Here is a 22,779-nt window from a genome sequence, read left to right as displayed (position 1 = left end):
TGGTCAAACTGTGGCAATACAACCTGACAACCCTGACTTGCATCAAACCTCTAACAACAAAAAATACCTTTACTTGGTGTATTTAGAAGGGAATTAAGCTGGTTGCTGCTTTTGGCAAACAAACAATGATGACTCAAGTCTGGGTGCAACTTTTATCTCTGTAGAGAATCATATTTGCACATATGTGCAGTATGTTTTGTTGATTTAGGGCATTGTGTGCTGTTGGCCAACAAATATACAATAATTGAGCCATTTAATTGAATAGTGGATCAACAGAAAAATAACCTGCAGCTATTGTGATGAATTATTTAATGATTTGAGTCATTATTAAAAAAAGGGGGGAAACATTTTCTGTTTCAAACTTTGCTGCTTTCCTTTGTCTATATGATAGTGACGTGAGTATCTGTGGGTTCTGGACTGCTGGTTGGATAAAACAACCAATTTAAAAACATCATCTTGGAGCCTGGAAATGTCTGAAAGGCGTTATTTTTGTCATTTCTGAAATGCCACTCATCGATTAACAAAAATAAATCAGCAGACTACTCAGCTGTGACAACAATGGTTAGTTACAGCAATAAACAATATGCCATGGAAATATTAATACCTGACAAGCTGCGCCACTAATTGTAATAAACAAAAATATCATCAATATAAAAATAACAACACCACAAGCAGCTACTCCATGGACTCGTAGATGTTGCCTCTAATCTTTTCATATACAGTATAAAACCCACTCTGAAAGTTCACAATCTTATATTACACTATATACAGTACAAACATAAGGAGACTGAATTATGACATGTATTTTTTCTTAACTTTTTTTCAGGATCTGTATCGTTTCCCTTTGCATACAAACTACTGATAAAAATGTATCCTAATGCAAGAAAAGCCCTGAGTATCAGTGGTGACAGCAGATCTCAAGACAGTTTCCAATCTCTAATTCAGAGATTTAACATTTCTATTTCAAACTGCCATTTATCAATCACATTGCCCAGAAGTATCCAAAACAAGGAAATTCAGGAGTGTTACACAGTGTAAAACCAAAGAACCCAGGCAACATTTGCATCCAAAACTACTAAGGCCATATCTGGCACAAAAGGCATTGCTGTAAGATTTTTTCATGTTGAAAAAATACAGTTATTTACATTTATTCAAAGTCAGTGCACAACAGCAATGTACAAAAACAAAAAGACTAACAATTAACCCTCTGAAAAATGGACAGAGGCCTGAATCCCAGCTGTCCAAAAACTGAACAGCATCAGTTTAATTCAAATGCACAAGAACCCGTCTGAAGTACCAGTATCCACCCTGGAAACATTCAGGGGAGGGAGAAGACTGCAGGTTTTCTCTTCACTTCACAGCACTTCATCTACGTGAGCATGGCTCTGCATGTCTTCATCATCTTCTTTCTGAAGCTGCTGGTACTTTCTTTTGAAGAATCCAAACTAGAGAGTAAAAAGATTACATTCAGATAAATTCACAGTTCATTATATTAGTAAAAAACAATAAAAAATACATGTTGTAACCTAGGCCACTAATGTATATACTGTATAGTACATATGTATATGTATGTATGTATGTATGTATGTATATGTACACACACATTTTTTTAGACTATATCTAATTAAATGTAGCCATACTTAAAGTATGACGACTACAGGCCTGATATATTTATACTGTGCTCTGAGGGTCTTTACATGTGTGTTGGCACTTGTATATAATATAATGATCAGTGATATAATGGATTTTGTACATACATTATGTGACTGTCATGTGACCGAAGACTATGATCTGTTTAAGATGCCTTAGAGCCTAAGATGGTAACTGTATATATTTTGTTTAGTCTGAAGAAGAGCATGTAGGTCAAAATGTGTGCAGACCCTATTCTTTTTATTTTACAATGCTTCTTTGGTCCAGCACATTTCTGACGTTTATTGGATCTGTGTATCTACACTCTTCATGGTGAGATTATCAAATTAGGATTTCCAGTGGCTCTATCCACACAAAAATGTACATTTGTAAAATCACCAGATCCCCACTCTGGTGAACTCTCTCACCGTGGTTAAATGTTCACATATTGACAAATAGGAAACAGGCATGCCTAAGTTCTTAATATAATTTACAGACATTTCTGTGTTGAACGTGTTGAAACCATTTTCACCAAAGCACAGACAGACACTCACCTTCCACAGCAGTCCAACAGCCAGAGCCAACAGCACCAGACCTGCTATGACACTGCCGACGATCACTCCCACTGGAACGTCACCTTTCTCTCCAGGTTTACTGACTGTCACCACTACCTGGACAGCAGGAGGACAGGAGTAATCACTACATGGCCTGTTTCACTCCAAATGTGAGATTCATCAATGAAAATAACAGGCACTTGCACATGCACATTGAACTTAGAGTAAAAATATGATGTAATAGCAACTGATGTGCCTGATGATGAGGATCAATGGCCAAAACATTATAATTTTACCGGATTTTGCAATGGCGACATTAAAACCACTTTTTCTACCATGGTTCATTCAAACATATACTGTAATGGCAATTCTTTAATTATAAAAATATTATAAGAAAAATTACAAGTCACATCTTCATCATTTTTTGCAAAGCACCAAATCATAACATTGAAATGTGAATTTACTGGCAACTGTTTGAGGCCGATGATGAGCAATTCGGGGTTGGAGGTCTCAACATCAACACTGGAGATCAGCGCGATGGTCTGATAGGTAGCCTGTGATGACAAATTCATACACGAGAGCAAAGAAAGTGTCAGCATGAATTCAGCATAAAAGTAATGCGATTAAAAGCAGAACAATTATTTTAAAATCAGGCTCATTTACCGTAATAAAGGTTCCACTCCAGATCCTTGTCTTAACTTTCACATAGTAGTCACTCTTTGCTTCAGTGTCTTTGATGATGCATTTTATATACTCACATTTTGCATTCTTGCAGTCCTGTCGGTTAAGAGGAACAACAAAAAAGGAAATAATTAACAATGAATTTTAAGTGCAAACACAATTTTAGATGACATAAAATGTTATATTTCTTGATGAAAATAAGTGTGGATTTTTGAACATTTTTATCAATTCTTGATCAGTCAAAAATGATCACATTTTTCACCAAATCTGTGCAACAAATGGTATCAACTCAATCATTTCTGCAACAACTTATGAGACATAATTGATCACGGGAACGGCCATCATATACTTACATCATAATGTTCTAAGCCCTTACACACTGTTATCTTTCAAAATGTGAATAGGCGCTTAACCAAAACATAATGTTTATTACAGATTTTTGACTCGAAAAACTTGACCCACAGTTCAGAGCTGAAATTAATCTTCAGGTTCCCAGCTTTTAGATGATGTATACAATTTCTATGTGGCGCATAATGTTGACCTGCTATCTCCCCCTAAAGATCCCCCATCCCCCCTAAAAAAGAGAAAACATGGGTCTATAGTAAGAGGGGGCGAGTGGAAGAGGTTAATTAACAAATTTTACATTAACCCTAACCCTTTTAAGATGTTTGGATATTACCAGCAGTAAAGCATGAAAACAAGCAATGAGAAATATGTGGTATGTAAAAACAAAATAAAATGAAAACCATATCTATGCACTATGAAATCATATAGGAATAATAAAAAAAAACATTACATGAATTATGCAACAAATACAAATACATGAGTGTATGATGAAAACTCTTTTGTCTTATGTGTCCTTACATATATTCATGAGATGTACATTTGGGGCAGATTTACATTGAATATTAGATGATTTTCATCACTGGTTGCCCTCATTTATTCAACATCTATACAGTAATGACTTTTGTGACACAAGCTGATATATAATGAGGAAATTATGCAAAGAAAAAAGGTGACTGACCAGTTTCTCCATGCCTCTGAGGCTTTCCTCAGAGAAGGAGACTTGGTGGCTCTTCACACCAATCTTCAGCAGGTCAACCAGGCTGCTGGAGTCACAGCTGACCGAACCTCCCTGCGGGTGGAGAATTAAATTAATTTACAAACCCTCTCTATGTTTTTACATTCCAAATTAATACAGTAAGTGCCAAAGAAATGTTACACTGCCTGACTCAGAAGAAGCAAGTGTGTAGGAGTTATGTTATATTTTATTAATCAACCAAACGGACTACTTTGTTAAGTATTATCATCAGATTACCACCAGATATAGTAGGTGTCCTGTCCTATAGAGACAATCAAGTCCTGTCCACAACAGAGGGGAAAACAGTTAATTAATCTCCATTGACTTTGTCACTTCTAAGTTTTTACAAGCTGCTGAACAAAAACATGGAGGCTTTAAAAAGGCAAAAGTGGATAACGTTACAGGGAGGTGTGCCCTGTGGTGGAAGAGCCCAGTGTATATAATCTGTATTTGAAAAAACTTTTTAAATTCTTTTAAAAATGGTTGTAATTTGGTGAATACTCACTGCTTGTGTATCCACATTGGTAACATAGAGGAGCTGATTTCCTCCATTGGTCTTCATCGGCAGAGCTATGGTCAGGTACAGGAGGTTGACAGGGAAGGTGCCTGTTGAAACCTTTAAATCCAGTATGTGTCAATACATATATTTAATTAACAACATGAGGAATGAGACTGATATTTTACAGAGACAGATCAATTTACTGCACCTTCACTGTAAAGTTAAACTCTGGGCCGATGTCATCTAAACTTTTCACTGTTGTTATCACCGGAGCAGTAGTATCTGCCACGTAGAAATTAATATTTGAGTGCCTAGGATGGAGAAATCAGGTAAATTAGCACATTTTCAACGGTCATTCTTACACTATCAGATTAAAATTTATAAATAGTTTTTTTTTTTTAAAGTTAGAAAAAAAGGAAAAATCACCTAGATAAAATGATCCCTGCATCATATTGAATAGGAATCGATATTTCCACAGTGTTGTCTGCAGGTCTCTCCTCCTTACCATCACTGTTAAGAAAACGGGTACCATTATAACATTACTATATGTTCCTAATGACACCTAAATTGAGACTCATTGGTTTTTAATTTTTTTTAAATTCAGTTTACCTTTTAGCCTCAAATTTCACCTTGGCTTGGTTGAGCAACACCTCCTGGTTGTAATCGAAATTGATCTGAAATTTCATCTGTGATGTGAAGTTTTACATTAGTACAATTGATGATATATTATTAAAAAATACATAATGATCTTACATGAATAGAGCAATTGATCTTTCTTTCTTGCACTTACCCCTTCGTTTGTTTTTAATGCTGGGTATCCCACTTGGCAAGTGACAATTTGTGCTTCAGTTGAGGTGCATTTTACTCCATCCGTCTATAAATGATCAATTCAGGATAGTACATGATATTTATCTTACTGTATATTACCAGGCTGTAAAGCTGAAAACATTATAACTATTCACCAACACAGACAAGAAAAGCACAAAAAATATTCATATTACGTGATATGATTGATATGATTAGGTGTTAATTATGCAGAATGTGCATTCATGTGGTGTATGCATGTGTGGTTTTTAAATGCCTAAAGAGTCCATAACTTTTCCACAGTAAGACAGACATTATGTCAAAAGCTTTAATTACTCACAGGTGGAAAGACGGAGGAGTAGTAGAGGTTGTTGGAGTATGTGACCAAGACCTGAGTGTTATAGGCGTTCTCCTTTTTGTTCTTCACAGTGACTTGAAATGACAGTTCTCGGTTACTGGCACTGACCAGAACGGGTGCCGAGCTGTAACACAAGAGCTCCAATTAATATACTCTGCGTTTGTCTTGTCTTTTAATTCATGTTTGTCACATAATAAAGTCGCATAGAGCATTATTGACCAGAAGGACAGCAATAATAAGCAATGATAAAACTGATCTTTCTCCTTTTTGTCTTGATATCTATAAAATATCTTCCCTGTACTATTTATACAAGGTACTGTGCAAGACAGACATAAAGAACCATACTGATGTTAACTACATGGACAATATAGCCCCTACATTGTACTTGAGATGTACAATACAGCACATACTGTGAATCAGAGCTTTAAGAATAAGAACCTCAAAAAGTGGCATGCAATAAAGTCTACATTTTAAGCAAAGGGACACAAAAATGAAAATCAATAGCAGTTGCAAAATATCACATGATCAAATGAGTTAGAACATGGGAAAATACTTAAAAGTGTTGTATGGTCTCTGTAAAGTCTTTGTTCGTATGCTTTCATCTAAATTAACTCACTGTATCCAAGCCTGACCCGACCATTTTATGAGCTATGAAGTAGCTGTATAAACTGGAACTCTAACTTGTGCATCTGTTTGACAATTAAGACAGACTCATAAAGCGGTGAAATGTTGTAATCGTTGTGTGGAGTATTACCCATTTTGCTAAATCTGGTCTAATCTTTAAACCCTGGTTTCTTCACTGTTGAATGAGTACACTGTTATGTTTGTTACTATCTGGCCCAGATCTACCATTCGGGCAATCTGGGCAAGTGCCCAGGGGCCCCTGATCAGAAAGGGGCCCTCCATGATTTTCTTCTTCTTTTTTTTTCCCTCGGTCGGGCTCCACAGAAATAGATAACTCTCTTGATATTGATAATTATTGTTGCTTTCATGTGAAGAAAATCACGCCTGTCTGTTAGTTCAGTATAGCCTTCAGTGGCCACTCGAAGTGCTTTTACATAGTCCTGTACACAAATAATAATAAACTGTGAATATGGTGTAAGACCACAGCAAAAATATGTGATAAAGGCAGTGTAATTGTAATTAAGTGTAATTCAGACTTTCTAACCACATGAGTCACTGACTTTGACAGTAAAAACCTTTTTCAAAACGCCACATCAAATGAATAAATCCTAAATATTTCTCTATAATATTAAATATTCATGACTAAAAATGAAGCACTCAAAATCAGACTTTGGAGAACAAATCTATTATGAAGGTAACACACAAAAACTCATAAATGAATTTATCAGGACTGTGTAAGTGTGGTTTGATTAAATTTGATCTATGTTGGCCTGCCATCATAAGTGAACAACCCAGCTGTCTTCAGATTCTGGTTTAGATATTGCTTAATTCTGATTGGTACACATATATATTTCAAGTTAAGTCAGTTTTATTTTTATAGTGCCTAATCACAACAGATGATATCTCAGGGCAGATTTCACATATAGCAGGTCAGGACTGTACTCTGTAGTAGGTCATGATGTGTATTTATGTGAATTTATCAGATATGTGACTTTACCGGTTTCCTGACCTTTTTTGGGAAAAAACTAAAACTGCATTTCAGGGCCTTTGATCATCACTTACCCTCAGTTTATAAAGAACTCACAGTAAATGAAGACATTGCTTTGCCCAAACATGTACTTACTTTCAATCTAAACTCGATGAACTAAATGTTATACTAAATGACATAATTACACATCAAGTGAATTCCTGCAGCAGAGCTCATTACCTCTTTTTTAAACACTATATTATATATACATAATAAGCAGTAGTATGTCATTTTACACGTGGTATTGTACACCTGAGGCAAGTCAGTGATTCTCACCTGGACGCCTTTGTGTCTGTCTTCACACTCAGCACAAGATCACTAACACACACGTCATCAGAGCCGCAGTCTTTTGTGAACGGGTTCTGAAACAACAACAGAGCTGTTTCAGCTGTGTATTTCACATTCTTTTGGAAAAACACAACATAAAGGACATTTACTCTTCCTTGGATGAACGTTATTCTTGATGTTGGGAAAAGAAGAAGCGTGCAAATATTAGAACTTTGCGTGACTTAGTGAAACACTAGTAATCATCAGACACACACACACACACCATGTTATTTCCAATGACTGTACAGACACCTGCAAAAATAACCATTACGTTGGTTTGTAGCCTTTTGTCACCAGGTATGTTTCCTCTAGCTCAGTAAAGATCAAAGAGGTGGCAAATTGAAAACTGAAAAATAGATACAGCCAGAGATATCATGTACAGTATCACTTACAAAGAACTGCCAGACACTCGGAGAGGAAATATCGAGGACAGGATTCACGTCTTCATTTTGTTGCTGGATTTCTACTTTCAGACTGAGGGAATTGACAAAATCTGGTGCCTCCTGTTTAAAAAAAAGAAGAGATATGGACAACTCAGGGGATCACTTCCAAATTGCTTAACGTCTAAATTGGAATGATAAACATGAAGTAATATCCCTATAATGCTGAAATTACCAACTGTAAAGGTATATAACCTATCTCTCAACTAAAGGCTACTATTATCCATTCGAAAGACATGTCAGTTCTTTTTTAAGTGGTTTGTGTGTCATTTTTAATTAATGTACAGTGCTCATAAGAGCTTTGTACAACCCTATAATCTCTGCAAGCCTTATCACATCAAGGTGCACACTTAATAACAGCCACTGATGATCCTTGATGACTGCACACTGAATCATGAATAAACAACAGATAATCTTCATCCATCCATTACCTGAACATGAACATTGTATTCTCGACAGAGGGGTGTAGATGATATTTTTGCCTTTTCTGTAAGTGAGCGTTCATTGTTTTTTGTGAACAGTCCTCTTGAGGTAACTCGAGAGGACTGCAAGTCAGCATCCAGAGTCAAAGTGTAGGATATATCTGAAAAAAGTGAATAAAGTTCTTAATATAAAACACTCGATATCTGAAATCAATCATTTTTCTTGAGAACCATTAGGATGTGATTTGAACATTTTAATGCAATCATTTAACATTTTGGGAAATACATTTATTTGCTTTCTTGCTGAGAGTTAGAGGAGAAGATTGATACCAGTTTTAAAGACAAGAGGGATATTGTTCTTCTCATCTCAGCAACACAAGCATAAGCACATTTCCCAAAATACCAAACTAAACAATAAAAAATAGAAATCACACTTTAAGGCTAACAGATGTTCAGACTTACCAATGGGTCCAACAGGGTTCTTGGGCTTAAAGGTTGCACCAAAACAGAGTTTGGTGACGAAACATGAAAGCTGGCGTCCGCCAATGTCACAGGGTTTGTTGAAAATGTTGATTTTATCAGGGTTGAAAGAAGCTGTAGCTGAAACTGATGCCACACCACGGGACCTGAAAATCAAATGTAATTTATGATTAGTCATGGCGATTCTAAAATAATCGATTTAAAGAGTGAACTTGATAAACAATAAATAATCTAATATGGAAAGTCATTACATCATCGACTCAATTTTTCATTATTCTCAGTTTTATACAAGTTATTATTATTCAAACATATTATTCTAGCTTAACTCACCAGAGCTGGACCACTTTACCATAGGCACCAACTGAGATGTCAGGGAGTGTATCATCATTCAGATCTTTGAGGCTATCAAGGGACCTTCCAAAATACTGTATTTGAGGATCCAGTTTGGAGCCAAATATTCTCTGAAAAGATAAAACATTATAATTACTCTTGTACTCGGAGTTACAGAAATTAAATGTAATACATTTGTCAAATGGGAGAAAAAAACTTTTATGTTTCCTGAGCCATAAAACTTCCACAAGGACCTTCTCAGTTGGTCAGATATTAAACACAAATATTTCTCTTGTTACCTGTGAGAACTCTTTGTTCAATGTCTTCTTCTTCCCATTGTAGATATAGATGATGCCTCTTCCTTTCTCCTCTAGTGGTGCGCCAACAACAACATCATTGTAACCGTCAAGATCCAGGTCAGGAGCAGCAGAAATGGACATCCCAAAACGTGCGTTCTCAGTTGGGACCGGACCATTGAGGAATCCCTGTTCATTCAGTATACCCTTAAGATAAGACAGAAAATAATATTAATGCAGATTCCTTCAAATTCAAAGATAATTACAAATGGAATTCATGTAAGATAAGATAAGATTCAGAGTTTATTGTCATTTCTCCACACTCACATACATTTAAACAAAATTAAGTGCAGCAGGCAGCCGCAGTGTTCGGGGACCAACTCAAGGTCTTTTTGACAGTGGCAGGAGTATTAACCTAAATATATATGTATACTATATAATATACTACTATAATATACTACAAAATCCACTAGCCTTTCTTGTGTAATCATCATCATCATCATCATCATCATCATCATCATCAGTTGTTTTAATAACTCTCCGGTTGTCATAAACTATTCATCTTTATGCCAAAATAGAAAGAGTGATGCTTACTTTTTTGTACACTGTTACTCAGGAAATCCAGACCAAAAGATGTTACTTTAAAGTTACATTATGCTGATTTTTACCTTGGTGACAGAAAAGAGGTAGACCCGGCCTTGTTCTCTCTTCAGTTCGCTCATAAACATGGGTGCACCGACCAACAGGAGGTCCGTCACTCCGTCTTTGTCCACATCCAGAGAGCACAGAACACTTCCAAAGTATGACCCAATCTACGAAAGCAATTTCCAGCTGTTTACTGGTGTTGAATTTTATTTGTTTGACTTCACAAAATGTATTATTTTAGAATTTGGGGGTGAAAAGTTGCAGTAGCAGGACAATTTATTGACCCCCGGGCTTCAGCTAAAATCCCTATATTATACAGTAGAGTTGGATTTTAGGGAAAAGGTGAATGCCTTAATTTCTAAAATAAATACCTGTTTCCCTCTTTCTGAATCTATAATAGACGATTGCTTCTGGGCGTTGATGGTGTAGACAATAACTTGACCAGAGTGGTTGGAACGAGGTGCACCAGCCACAAAGTATTCAGTAGACCCATCACTCAGCGTGCTGACGGAGTAACCTGGAAATTTCCACAAATTTAAAGTTTACAAGTGTAAGCCTGAACTCAAATTAGCCAACGTTACATGAAGTTAGGGCAGTATTATACATGGAAAAAAGGAACTATTACAAAAGTATAAAAAAAAAATGTAATTATTGAATCTGTGATGTAGGCTACACATTGTAGTTTCTCTTAAAGCAATAGGATCTTGATAATAGATACATGGACATAGATTTTGATAATAGTGCAACTTTATGTAAATCCCAAACTAAAGTAAACAAACAAACAACCCCTCAACCTAATTAGTAAATAAGAGTAGGTCAAGTGAAAATAACTACCCAGTAACGAGCTGTGGTTTCTGTCTTGAAGAGTTCCCTCAAAGGCAGAGGAAGGAAAAATGTCAAATTTCGACCCTGTTTGATGGACAACGGTCCCACTCCAACCATAAGCTCCCACTGCTCCCAGCATCATCACATCCTTGAAAGGTAAAAGGTCAGTCAGCAGATTCAATAAGAGATTGTAGTACACTCATTAATAGTTTATTTGTAATATTTTAAAATATATTTAGGTTTCAAACTTTATTCACTTGCTCTAGTTAAAATGAGAAAAAATGATGAGAAGGAAAAGCAGCATACTCTAAGTGTAGAAAAGCTTGAGAACATTCTCTAAATGTTGCTTAACCTTCCTATTGCATTAGAAAAGGGTTTACACAACTTTAGTGTGTTTGAACTAATTAAAAGCACTTAAAAACACTAATTATTATCCAGTAAAATGTTTTACCTGTAGAGGGACTTATTTTTCATCCATATACTTTGATTATTTATCTTAGACGACATTTAACTTAAAATGTACAAATCCCTTTTAGTTTAAAATAGACACAGTTTATCTATTTTATTAGTTATGATTAACAGAACAGGATAATATATTATAAGAACATGAGAGGCTAATGATAAAATAAATCCCAAAATAGCTTGTTTGTATTTTCTTACACATTATACTGAGAAATTATTGTTATGTCTGTTGTGTTATGGGTTTCCTATGAGAAAAAGAGAAAAGCCTAAAAAACATCAAAATATGGTCACCGTTTTAGAGCTGTACAAAGCAGTGCTCGATCTGTACCTGTTTGCTGGAGTAGTGAGCGCTGAACCCCACCTGGGACATCTCCATCTTGAAGTTGTCGCCCCCTTTTCCAGTGCCTTGTGAAAAGACAAAGAATTGCATAAACACCAAAATCTCAATCAGTGGAGCAGATCAAGAATGAAGCAAAGTGCAAGATGTGAGAGTACTCAATCTGCTTTGGGATCGGACATGCAGTGACATGCCTGGATGAGTCTTTTTGAAAGCACTCTTGAAGTAAGTGTATGACTAGGCAGTGTCAAGAAAATTACATATCAGCATAACACACACACAGGAAGTGAATTGAAATAATATATACCCTCTATGTTGAAGATGCGGCTCCCCAGAGTTCCTACAATGGTGGAGAGAGCTGCTTCTTCAGACACATTGAAGAAGTACTTTTCTATGGGTGAACTGGCAATGGATTTGATTTCTTTAATTAGGTTACTTGTGTCTATGTTGTTTCTGATGTAAAAACCCAGCACCTAAAGGGGGGAGATTATCACAAAATTCAGGATTTCAAACAGTGACTGAGGTCTAGCTAATGACACTGGTAAATTAAAACATCAAATTAATCAGAAATGTATACAAATGTAAGATTTGGATATCAGAATTAGGTCCAGTGAATTCAATTAGAAGGGGTCATATCTAGAGACCTGCTCATGTGTATAATAATTATGAAGATAACCAAAGCTATACAAGTTCATGGAAGCTATTCAAATTTATAAACAGATACATTTCTGGTTCGCATCTCATAGTTTTTTTATTTGCTCAGAGAAACAATAATAATATTCTGCAAAATAAGGCTGTGTAAAATTGTTGAATATTATAAGATGGTTATATTTAATGATAAACAGAATGTATTTCTAAAATGTAGAACGCCATAAATTTAAGAATGTCACTACTGTACTGTGTATATAGTAGGATAATAAGAGTAGTTTCACTGGCGGGTCATAACTTACAGCAATACCAAAGCGGGTGATGCCTTTTTGCTCACATTCTGCAATGACTGCATCTTTAAGGGCTGCGTCATGAGACTCGCCATCAGTGACGACAACCATCACCTTGGCGGCGCCCGGACGGCCTCCGTTACGCTGATCAAAACCCAACTGACTAAGAGAGTGGACAAGAGAGTGGACACAAGTTACTCTTTACGAAAGTTACTATTTGTGGTTTTAACACACAAAAAACTTTTAGGAGATTAAACATTGACTACATGCCATAATAACATTGTTCTAAAACTGACTGATGTTAAAATCAAACACACACATAAATAAATAAAGACATAGAAAGGCAGTATCACTGCAACACCAACCTGGCATATCTAATCGCACCGAAGGTATTGGTAGAAGTACCATACTTTTGTGTGATTCTGGACGCTGCAGCAAGCACTTCATCTTTGTTTTCAAACTGGTTCAGTTTGAATTCAAACCGGGTATCAACTCCATATTGAATGACGCTAACCTGGTATGATAAAGCATACAATTTTTTAGGTAATGACCATGAAATAAACAAACAAACAAAACAAAACATTATGGCCACTGAAATAAGATGTTACCTGGGTGGTTTTGGGCCCGATGTCAAGCGCAGGTATTAGTTTCTGGAGAAATGCATTCATTGGACTCCAGGGATAAATACTGTTGGAGCCATCCAAAACAATCACAATGTCCATAGGCCCTCCACATGCTATAAAAGTCACAAGAGGGGAATTATAATACTACCTGTGAGCAGCAGTGATGAATCAAACTGTTATTATACACTTCACATTACTGCTGACCATTTTCAGAAGGTGAATGTTTATTCTGACACTGGTTTCAGCTCATATAGATACATATATAGGCATTATATCATTTTTAACCTTTGTTAAGTTGTTTAAGCTGGTTTAAATTAGATTATCAAGTGGCTAAACATGCTATCAAGCAGAGGCTCTTTCTTGTTGGTGTATTCAAAAAAGCTCAGACATTCAGGATGTGGAAGTAATTTGATAAAAAAGTAGAACATGGATGAGCTATGTGTATTTGTATGTATTAAAGCTAAATTTAAAGCTAAATTTACCAGCCGTAAATTTGAACTAGCCATTGCTTGTGTTAAAATGGTTGGTCTATGATGTCACAGTTTTTAACCAGCACTTGAATGCACCCAGAGGAAACAGTTACCTAAACTCACTACTAACTCAACTGCATTAACACCAAACAACATAAGTAACATAGCAAACACTGAAGCAAATGTATATCACTGTGGTGGATTTCTACCACTCTGGTAGGAGCTGAAACCTGTCTTAAAAGGCAAGAAATCAGTCCTAAAAATAAAAATATTAAACTACACACAACTCAAATGATCAGGAATCAAATCAAATCATGTCAGATCTTACTCTGGAGAGCAGGAGAGAAGGCAGGTTGAGGTTGAAATAGGGGATCTAATCTTGCACATATTCCTGGATAGAAGTCCTGAGTGCCACAAAGCTGACCCCACAGAGGACCACACATCTGTATCAGATGACAACAGAAGAAAAGAGAACAGACTTAATGTGATCTTCAAGTTTGTCACTGCCTTTAAAAACATCCAGTGTGTTTATGTGTGAGTTTAGTAGTAGCTCATACTATAGCAAAGTTCTTTTGGTGGGAAATAGCATCAAAGTGAAACTGTGGTTACAGCAGTCACTTCATCTAAATAGCTGATTCATGTCCTCTCACCAAACACATAATTTCAACACAAACTTTAAAGGAATTTCTGACTCAATAAGTTTAACCATTTTGTTTCACCATTCAAGTGTGTTCTTCTTTTACAATATCTCTGAGAGCACTTCAAGGGAGCATTATGTATCATCTACCTAAATGATACATTTTGCAATGTAGCAAGTATGCTAATAAATAACCAAACACAAACACAAGAAACAGATTAAATATGTAATATTTTAGGTTACAAAAAAATTAATGTGCCAATCTCTGTACAACATGACTTCGATTCACACTCGACACTTTGTGTGAAAACCCACAAAAACTCACACACATACCATCAAACCATCTACTGCAGGCCCCCGGGTAAGAGTCAAACCCAGTGACATGTTGTTTACTATGTTTTTGACATCTGGAATACTGACAGAATCTGTAGATATAGAAAGAAAGACATCAAATAAGCTCTTACATTAAAATTTAGTATATAGTTGTTAAATCTGGAATTTAAACAGTCAACGTGTACACTTAACATAAGCTCAAAATATGCATTGCATACAGAAACAGAAAATGGATTTTGACATTGTAAGGTGAGGTACCTTTTCAGTCCTATTTAGGCATGTTAAGTATTTCACTAATATTTGGTGGAGATGTCACAAGCTAAACAAAAAACACCAAACTGTACCTTGTAGGTTGAGCTTGTCACAGCTGTTTTTGGACCCTGAGACTGGACACTTGTAAACATCCCCCATCCTGTTTCGACGGAAACCACTCCATGGAGCACCAACCAAGAGCCTACAGAAAACAACAAAATTAATCTCTTCCTCACTTTTATAAACACCCAACATAACAGTCATCTCTCAGTGTTTCTGTGAACAGCATGCAGCCGTCTGTACATGCAGTGGCTAAATGAGTAGCTAATGCCACGAATGGTTACAGAATTATTATAGAAGAAATAGCAAAACTAATACAAAAGCATTCCAAAATATTTATAAATATAATTCAGTATCATTGTAATAGTTTGTCTGTATGGTCTTGTCACATCATTCTTCTGGTTTTCAACGAAAATAGCAAAGCAAGACTCTTCAAGTTCACACCCACATGACAACATTCAGGTGTTGCTTGCTGGTGTATCTCCTCAAGGCATTGAATAATAAAAAGTTTTTTGTGTTTTTCTTGGGGGGGGGTCCATAAACTATTATCGTTTTCTGGTTAGACATTCTGAAAATGTTATCTCATCCCCAACGCTAATTGAAAAATTCAGAATATATGAATAAGCAAATACTTTTCATATTAAAAGTTTGACTGCTGGATACAAGATGTATCCTAATTTACAGAAAAATCCATTCTTAGTGTATGTGCAGTGGAGGCTTCAGGTTTCCACATCACAATTGCGTAAGTTGAACATTAGATCATAATTCTCCCCAAAGCAGTTATGATGTGACAAATCTTGCATGTAGGTACATGCCTTAAACACAGATAAACACAGATAAACTTTCCAAACTTTCATCAGCAGATACATGTAATAACAGCCATTAATAACAGCCCTTCTACTGTCAAACTCCACACATACACTGTACAGTGAAGCTCAAACATCAAACTGAAGAAACAATAAGGCCAAAGCATTTTTGAGTTGAGGAGAATTTAAACATTTGTCAACATCCAGAACCACTTGTAAAAGTGAGATTTAATTCCCAACACTGTTTATACAGCTGACAGAAAATTCTACATCAGTTTAACAATGCCATTTTCTCATAGTATCAAATAAGGAACCCTCAGTAAGTGGATCACATCATTCTTCTTTATTATCAACTTTGTCCTTCCGGCTGTGAGTTACTCAGTGAGACTGTGACTCAGAGACATCCAGACATTGCTAAGAAGTCTAGTTACTGTTTAACTAAATGTTACAAATGAGTAGAGAGGCTTCAAAAACCGCAGGATTGTGAATGGTTGTGGCGGCTCAGAAAAATTCCTGACTATAGTGTCTACTATTTTGTGGGAATTTTCCCAGGATGGTGGTATAAGATTTAAGATTTTACTGCAACATGAATATTGGTTGTTGTAAGTTTTTTTTAAAAAGTCCTAATGAGAGAGAGGGATTGGAAGACTTTGATAAGACACATTTAAGCTAGCAGGTGGTGCTACAACTGTGGTGCAACAACAGAGATTTCTAGACCTTGCAGTGCGTGTAGCTCAGCAACAAACACCATCACAAATTTAATTCCTCTTAGATAAGAATAAGATGCAGAATTGGGGTCAGACCCTGACCCAGATCTCGCTTGGCGTCACCAGTACAGGGTAGTGGTGGCAGTGTAGTGTACAGCCATGCTGTAATGTGTGCCAAGAAAAGTTCAGTGTCACCTGAGCTTTTTGAGAATACCTAAACATTAAACAGCTCTTTACAACCACATAACTCCATTTTCAAAATCAATACAAAATAGTGCCAGTTTCAGGAACACGACACACATATGTTACAGTGAATTTGTTTTTAAATTACTTGAATTCAGCCTGTTCTGGTCTGCAGGCTGGTGCTGGCAGTGTGTCTCTCTAAAAGTGGCAACTTACTTTGCTCCAGAGTAAAATGCTCTATGTGTGTTATTATATACGCTCTTGGTGTCATTATAATTTTCACCTATATTGCTATTTCAAAGACACAGCAAAGCAAAATTAATTAAATTATTTTTTTAACTGCACACCAATTGAGAGCTACAGCACCTGGACATGACCCACATGCAGTCTCTGAATTAAAACATAATATATTATTTTCACAGTGGAAGTAATAATGGCGGAGAAAATTACTCTAATTTCATTTCACTAAATCCTTCTATGACTTAAAATTCATACCATTTGCCTTCATGGTTCGTCGTTTGTTGGACTGTATAGCCAAACTCCTCTGCTGCTGGTCCGGTGAAAATCTTGGTACCTGCAGTGCCAACGTTGAAGGACTGAGAGAACCAGATTCTGTCAGCTGGTGGAGAAGAAAGACATGTTGCATGACAATGAGGCTGATAGTTTCAGTTTAGTTGTACCTCTACAACACCATGTAATGCAGGTGGACCTTACCTGTTATGTGCACAATAAACGGTGCCAATTAGGCCTCATTACAAAATAACTCATCATCATGACTGAGTTTGTTTTGGTGAAGAGATTAGATATCTTGCCAGACAACCGTACTTCCTCCACTGAGTCAGGGGGGGTTTTGTGTCTGAATCACGCACATTAGTTTGACTCAGAGGGGGCAAGGCAACCCACTGACAAAGGTTCACAACAAATGAAGGTCATAGGCTTCAACAAGTGCACAACCTTGCATTAAAGACATCCCTCATCCCGGAATAGTGTGTTTCTCTGTAGATACATTTAAACAGAGCCCTCTGAATACCCCCTCAGGACATGGAATTTGCCTGTCTTCCAATCAGTCTTGCTGCAGTATCAGACCCACAAGCCCACACAGGCTAAGCTCAACTATAAACCTGCCTTTCCCTAAAAAAAAAAAGCAGGGAGAGGAATGTGGATGGGTACTGGACTCAGGAGACCTTTAATATGGCACAGCCCCCTACCACGCCCGTTCACCTGCAACACGAAGTAGCACTTCGCCTCCTAACCGGACTATACAACACATTTATACCTCCTTTCATTTCGGAAACAATGAATATACATAGTAGAGAATAATAAAGTGTCTGGCTGTACCGTGAAAGTGTACGATGAAAGCGTCCACCGGTTATGGAGCTGACATCGAGCAACACAAACAGTGATTATTTCTCCATTACAGGCTATAGGATGTACGGTAAAACAATACATCTGGTCTTATTTAATTCATGGAGGTTGACTGTGTTTAATATTGTTGATGGCACAAGGAAGAAAAGCTGCACGGTGGTGTGAAATCAAATTCAAAACAATAGCTCACCGCGTCAAAACCATTCACCTAAGTCAGCAACATACTCATCTGGTGCTTTTCAGAATTGTGTTAAGTGTATAAAACATGTTACCATTCAAATCCCAAAGTCATATTCAATGATGTAGTCTAAACAACGACTAAACAACGTTACCAACTCCAAATGTAAAACGATATAAAACTATAGCTTGAACCTACTTGGCGAGAATGTTTGTATCTTTAGGCTGTTTGGGGGAGAGGACGGCGGCGCATTATGGTGAAAATAATAAGTTCAAAGACAGAAAAGAAATTAGATACTTACAAATGACGACTATAGTGAACAACAAGATATTCCTGCAGAAGCACTCCATCGTTTATTCCATTAGTGTGCGGTGAATAAATGTAGCCACACTTGTCAAAGTTACAGCTTCACAGCGTTACGCCACAGTGGGGACGCACCGGACACTCTAAATAAGGACACAAGGCTCGCCCTGTTTTACCTGCGCATACAATCTTTGACCCAAGTGTCATCTAAGGGTGTGAAGTGTGTAGTCTGTCTGACTGGGATAACGCAGTTACGAAACAGGATACTGCAGCTGAAGTCCAGTTATGAGCAGGCACAGAACTCTGGGAACGAGCCAAACAAATAAGAAATGTAATGCTTAAAGTAAAGTGAGCTACGACCCCATACGAAGTAGCAGTATAAGATGTCAGTGTTTACAACAAGTCCACACCCGCCATCAGACTTACTTTTAAACTCTTGTGAGCTGCCAATCCAGAGCCACATCACCAGTGGACGACCAGCACTTAAATCAACAGCTATCAGGTCACCAATTAACATCTAACAATTTGACTCTGTCATCATCCTAAAACCTCTATTCCATGTTTTAACAACTTGTTGCAGAACAGAAATGGTTGAAACAAGTTCTATAATATGGAAATAAGAAAATCAAGAAACATATATACAGTAGATTATGACATATAGGAAGAAAAACCAATGTCTTTTTCCCCCTTTTACTGAAAAACTATGTAAGCACTTTCTTTGGAATATGTGTAAGAACGGGAAAGAAATGGGCAGGGAATTGAAAGACGCGTGGGATATTTGTTGCTCAGATGGATAATTACATCCTATGATGTCACAAAGAAATCAAGATTTAGTTCATATAAGGGAACCAAATTTACAGATAAAGATCAGATAAGTGGTAATTGGAAGTGTCATTCACTCCTTGAAAACAGTTGTACTATGTTCTGGAGAAAATAACCCATAACGTCATGTCGTTTTGCGCTTAGGGACAATAGCTTTTCAACAGAAAGCCTTTGTTACGAACTGGGGATGTGGAATTTGAAAGATGTGGACAGCTAGACAGGAAAGAACGCACGCACACGCACACACACACACACACACACACACACACACACACACACACACACACACACACACACACACACACACACACACACACACACACACACACACAATATTTTTGGTTTCATTATGTGAAATGTAGGATTCAATGATTTTTTAGCTTAACACATACAAGGCAGTGAAAGTTAATATACACTGTTGCCCATAAAGTTGGAATAAAACATTTTTTACTTCTACTCATGAAATGATTGTGACAATGTGATTTATTGTTGATAGATAAAGTGTATATATTCTCAAAATTGTATTGATCAATCTCATTGCACCTGGTCAAAGGTGATTAGTGATGTGTATAAATAGAAAAAAAAAGAGGAATGTGTCTGAAAACAAAATTATTCCAACTTTATGGGCAACAGTGTATCTTCAATGAATTTGACCATTCATTCTTTTCCTATTTATTTTATTACTAACCTTTATAGCTTTATTACCTATGAATACAACCACCACATTCACATATTCACACTTGGCAGCTACTCAGTACAATAAACAGTTTAATCTGTTGGCACTGAGCCGAGCATTGCTGAGCAGCCCCACCATAGCATGTATATGACAGAGGAAAACTTCAAGAAACATTACAGTGAATTTAGTTGCCAGTGACCTGAATTCAACCTGCTCTGGTCGGCAGACTCATGCTGTACAGTTAAATGCCCTCTGCTTGATATTTTTATACTCTATTGATGTTATTATATTCCTCGCCTATATTGCTATTTTATAGACGTTATAAAGAACTATTCACTAAATAAATGACCACCAGAAAGCTGCAGCATCTGGACATGACACACATGCAGTCTTGGACATCAAAAGTAAAAATATGATATTCAGATCTAATAATGGTCAAGAAAACTCCTCTCATTTCATTAAACAAAATCCTTAAAGTCAGGACATCTTGGCCTTTGCTGCAACAATTTTGACCACTCCTACCCCCCCAATATATTTATTTTATTTTCAACCTTCATAGCTTTCTTATGTATGAACATCATGATCCCACTCACACAGTTACACACATTCACACCTGGAAGCTGCCCACCAGACCAGCTGGGGCTTAGCTAAAGAACACCTCAGTAGTGGTAATGACAGAGAGGAAATTGCCCCTTTTTTTCACTTTCCTCAGTCAGATTTATTCTGCTGCCCCAGTCCAAGGATGAAACTCAACCCAGTGCTCATTTTATTGGGCAACACTTGCACTTAGTTAAGCCATTAAGTTATGAAAAGTGTGCGGTATTGGTTTGAAAGGCTGCAACTACTTATTACAGCCTAATTACATCCATTAGAAATTATGACAGTCTAAGTTAAGAATGACAGCAGCTGTTTGACCCAAGTATTGGGACTGAGCTCATATGCCTATTATGTATAGTTTCCACAAACAAGGAAATTAATTACTTAATCACTTTGACTTATTAGATTAAACTATTCTATACTGTAAGAATACTTCTGTATTGCTGTCCTGACTAAGGTGAATGAACTTGCTGTTAATTTCTTTAGTTTATCGAATTTACATTAAAATAAAATACATTCATCTCAAACAAAGAAGGAAGATGCTTTGTGCCAGATTTAGCTACTAGTTAACTTCCATTTTTAGTCCCCCCCACATACACATGTCAAATTAATGCTGGCAAGACTGATTACTAATAATCCCTTTTTTAACTTGACAGGAGAAAATGTGGATTTTTTTTTTGCTGGTTTTCAGATTGATATGTAACTTATTCCATTTGTTAATGACTTTAGAAGAAAAAGCAGCCTGCAAAGGCAGAGTCTCGTTAAGAGACGCCGTTCTCATGAGAGAAGTTGAACATCATTAACCAGAGTATCTCCACCCTTCCAAGGAACTCATGTCAGACTTTAAATTTCTTACTTACGTAAACACACCCTATACATAGAAACTTTAGGCTTTGACATCACCAACCACAAAAGTTCCGTAATAGTTGTCAGAAGTTTGCAATCTGTTTGCTAGAACTGTGATCTAAATGAAACCAGTCCTGATGCAACTGTAATTCTTTCACTTCAGTGTCCATACACACTACAGTCTTTGGGGAGGCAGGAAGGACACAGACCTACAATCCTCTGTTTTGTGATTAAATGGTTTTGTGTTGCAGCATTCATCCTTATTCAGCAACCCACTCCTCTGTGCAATCATGATTTGTGTATAAGTCATCCAGTGAACAGCAGCACCTTGAGAATTCAAAGTAAGCTAGTCTAAACTTTTGTTTGATGGTGATGAATAGCAGTTCCTGGAAGAGGCATGTCTCATTTGAAATGCTGCTAATGTGACAAACAAGTCTTGTTTTGAGAACTGATTCATTCACCCTTTTTTTCTTTTTTTACAAAAGTAAAACGAAAACTTGTAAGGTGAGTTTCACTCAACACTAATGTTACATATTGCTCCTCTCCCATATTGAACAAGGAAGGATCTTGAAACAGCAGAGTACTTGCCCTATTTTCCTGTCAGGACTCTACATAATGGAACAATGTGGGCATGCCATAAAAAAAACCCTCTGAAAGGGATCATGAATCATTTGAAGCTGACCAGGATGGAGACTATTTATAGTGAGACTTTGTCCTTTTATTTTTGTATTAAAGTGTCGGCTCAGCCATATAAAAAAGGTATTTTCCCACTTTCTTCTAAAGACATCAAGTGATACATGTTTGGTTTTGTTTTTCCAGGTTTTTCCTGATTTCCTCAATCTCTCTAACATGATAGAAGTGGATCAAAATTATTTTGTGGTGCTTACAGAACTGAAAAATAAAATTAAAGAAGTTCAACAGCATCATGTCTTTTTCAGAGTTAGTGTCCCTTTTACTCCACATAATCCACAAAATACACTATCATCAGCTGTCACTAGAACGTCTTTCTGCCAGAAAAAAAGTGACAAATTAATTTAAAAGTATTCATAGTTTATGGTTCTGTAGGGCATCTGGTGGTTTTTGTAAGTTTGTTTTCTGACTGACAACAAACTGCAGCATTAAAAAATTCACAGATTTGAATCAACACCTCTCTGGCACAAAT

At 36.7% G+C, this 22,779-nt stretch overlaps 1 protein-coding gene across 1 annotated transcript; it reads right to left on the bottom strand.

Annotated features, from left to right (window-relative positions):
* Positions 1-1,355: 1,355 nt before the first annotated feature.
* On the bottom strand, positions 1,356-18,723 carry itga2.2 (integrin, alpha 2 (CD49B, alpha 2 subunit of VLA-2 receptor), tandem duplicate 2). The gene is made up of 30 exons (XM_062417889.1): positions 18,675-18,723; positions 17,326-17,449; positions 15,167-15,276; positions 14,823-14,914; positions 14,181-14,295; positions 13,368-13,495; positions 13,125-13,273; positions 12,772-12,922; positions 12,129-12,294; positions 11,813-11,889; positions 11,032-11,170; positions 10,569-10,714; positions 10,221-10,364; positions 9,556-9,759; positions 9,257-9,387; positions 8,909-9,072; positions 8,456-8,607; positions 7,977-8,087; positions 7,534-7,619; positions 5,589-5,730; positions 5,235-5,318; positions 5,054-5,130; positions 4,871-4,954; positions 4,653-4,755; positions 4,451-4,561; positions 3,889-3,999; positions 2,847-2,960; positions 2,648-2,737; positions 2,184-2,300; positions 1,356-1,445 (listed from the first exon to the last, which is right to left on the bottom strand). Exons 1-30 carry the CDS (start codon positions 18,721-18,723, stop codon positions 1,356-1,358), a joined length of 3,561 nt encoding a protein of 1,186 aa, XP_062273873.1.
* Between the last annotated feature and the right edge of the window lie 4,056 nt (positions 18,724-22,779).

This window comes from Scomber scombrus, chromosome 4 (assembly GCF_963691925.1).
Source record: "Scomber scombrus chromosome 4, fScoSco1.1, whole genome shotgun sequence".
NCBI classification, from domain to species: Eukaryota; Metazoa; Chordata; class Actinopteri; order Scombriformes; family Scombridae; genus Scomber; species Scomber scombrus.
The sequence above is the reverse complement of the archived record's forward strand: the minus strand, read 5'-3'. Positions and strand labels throughout refer to the sequence as shown.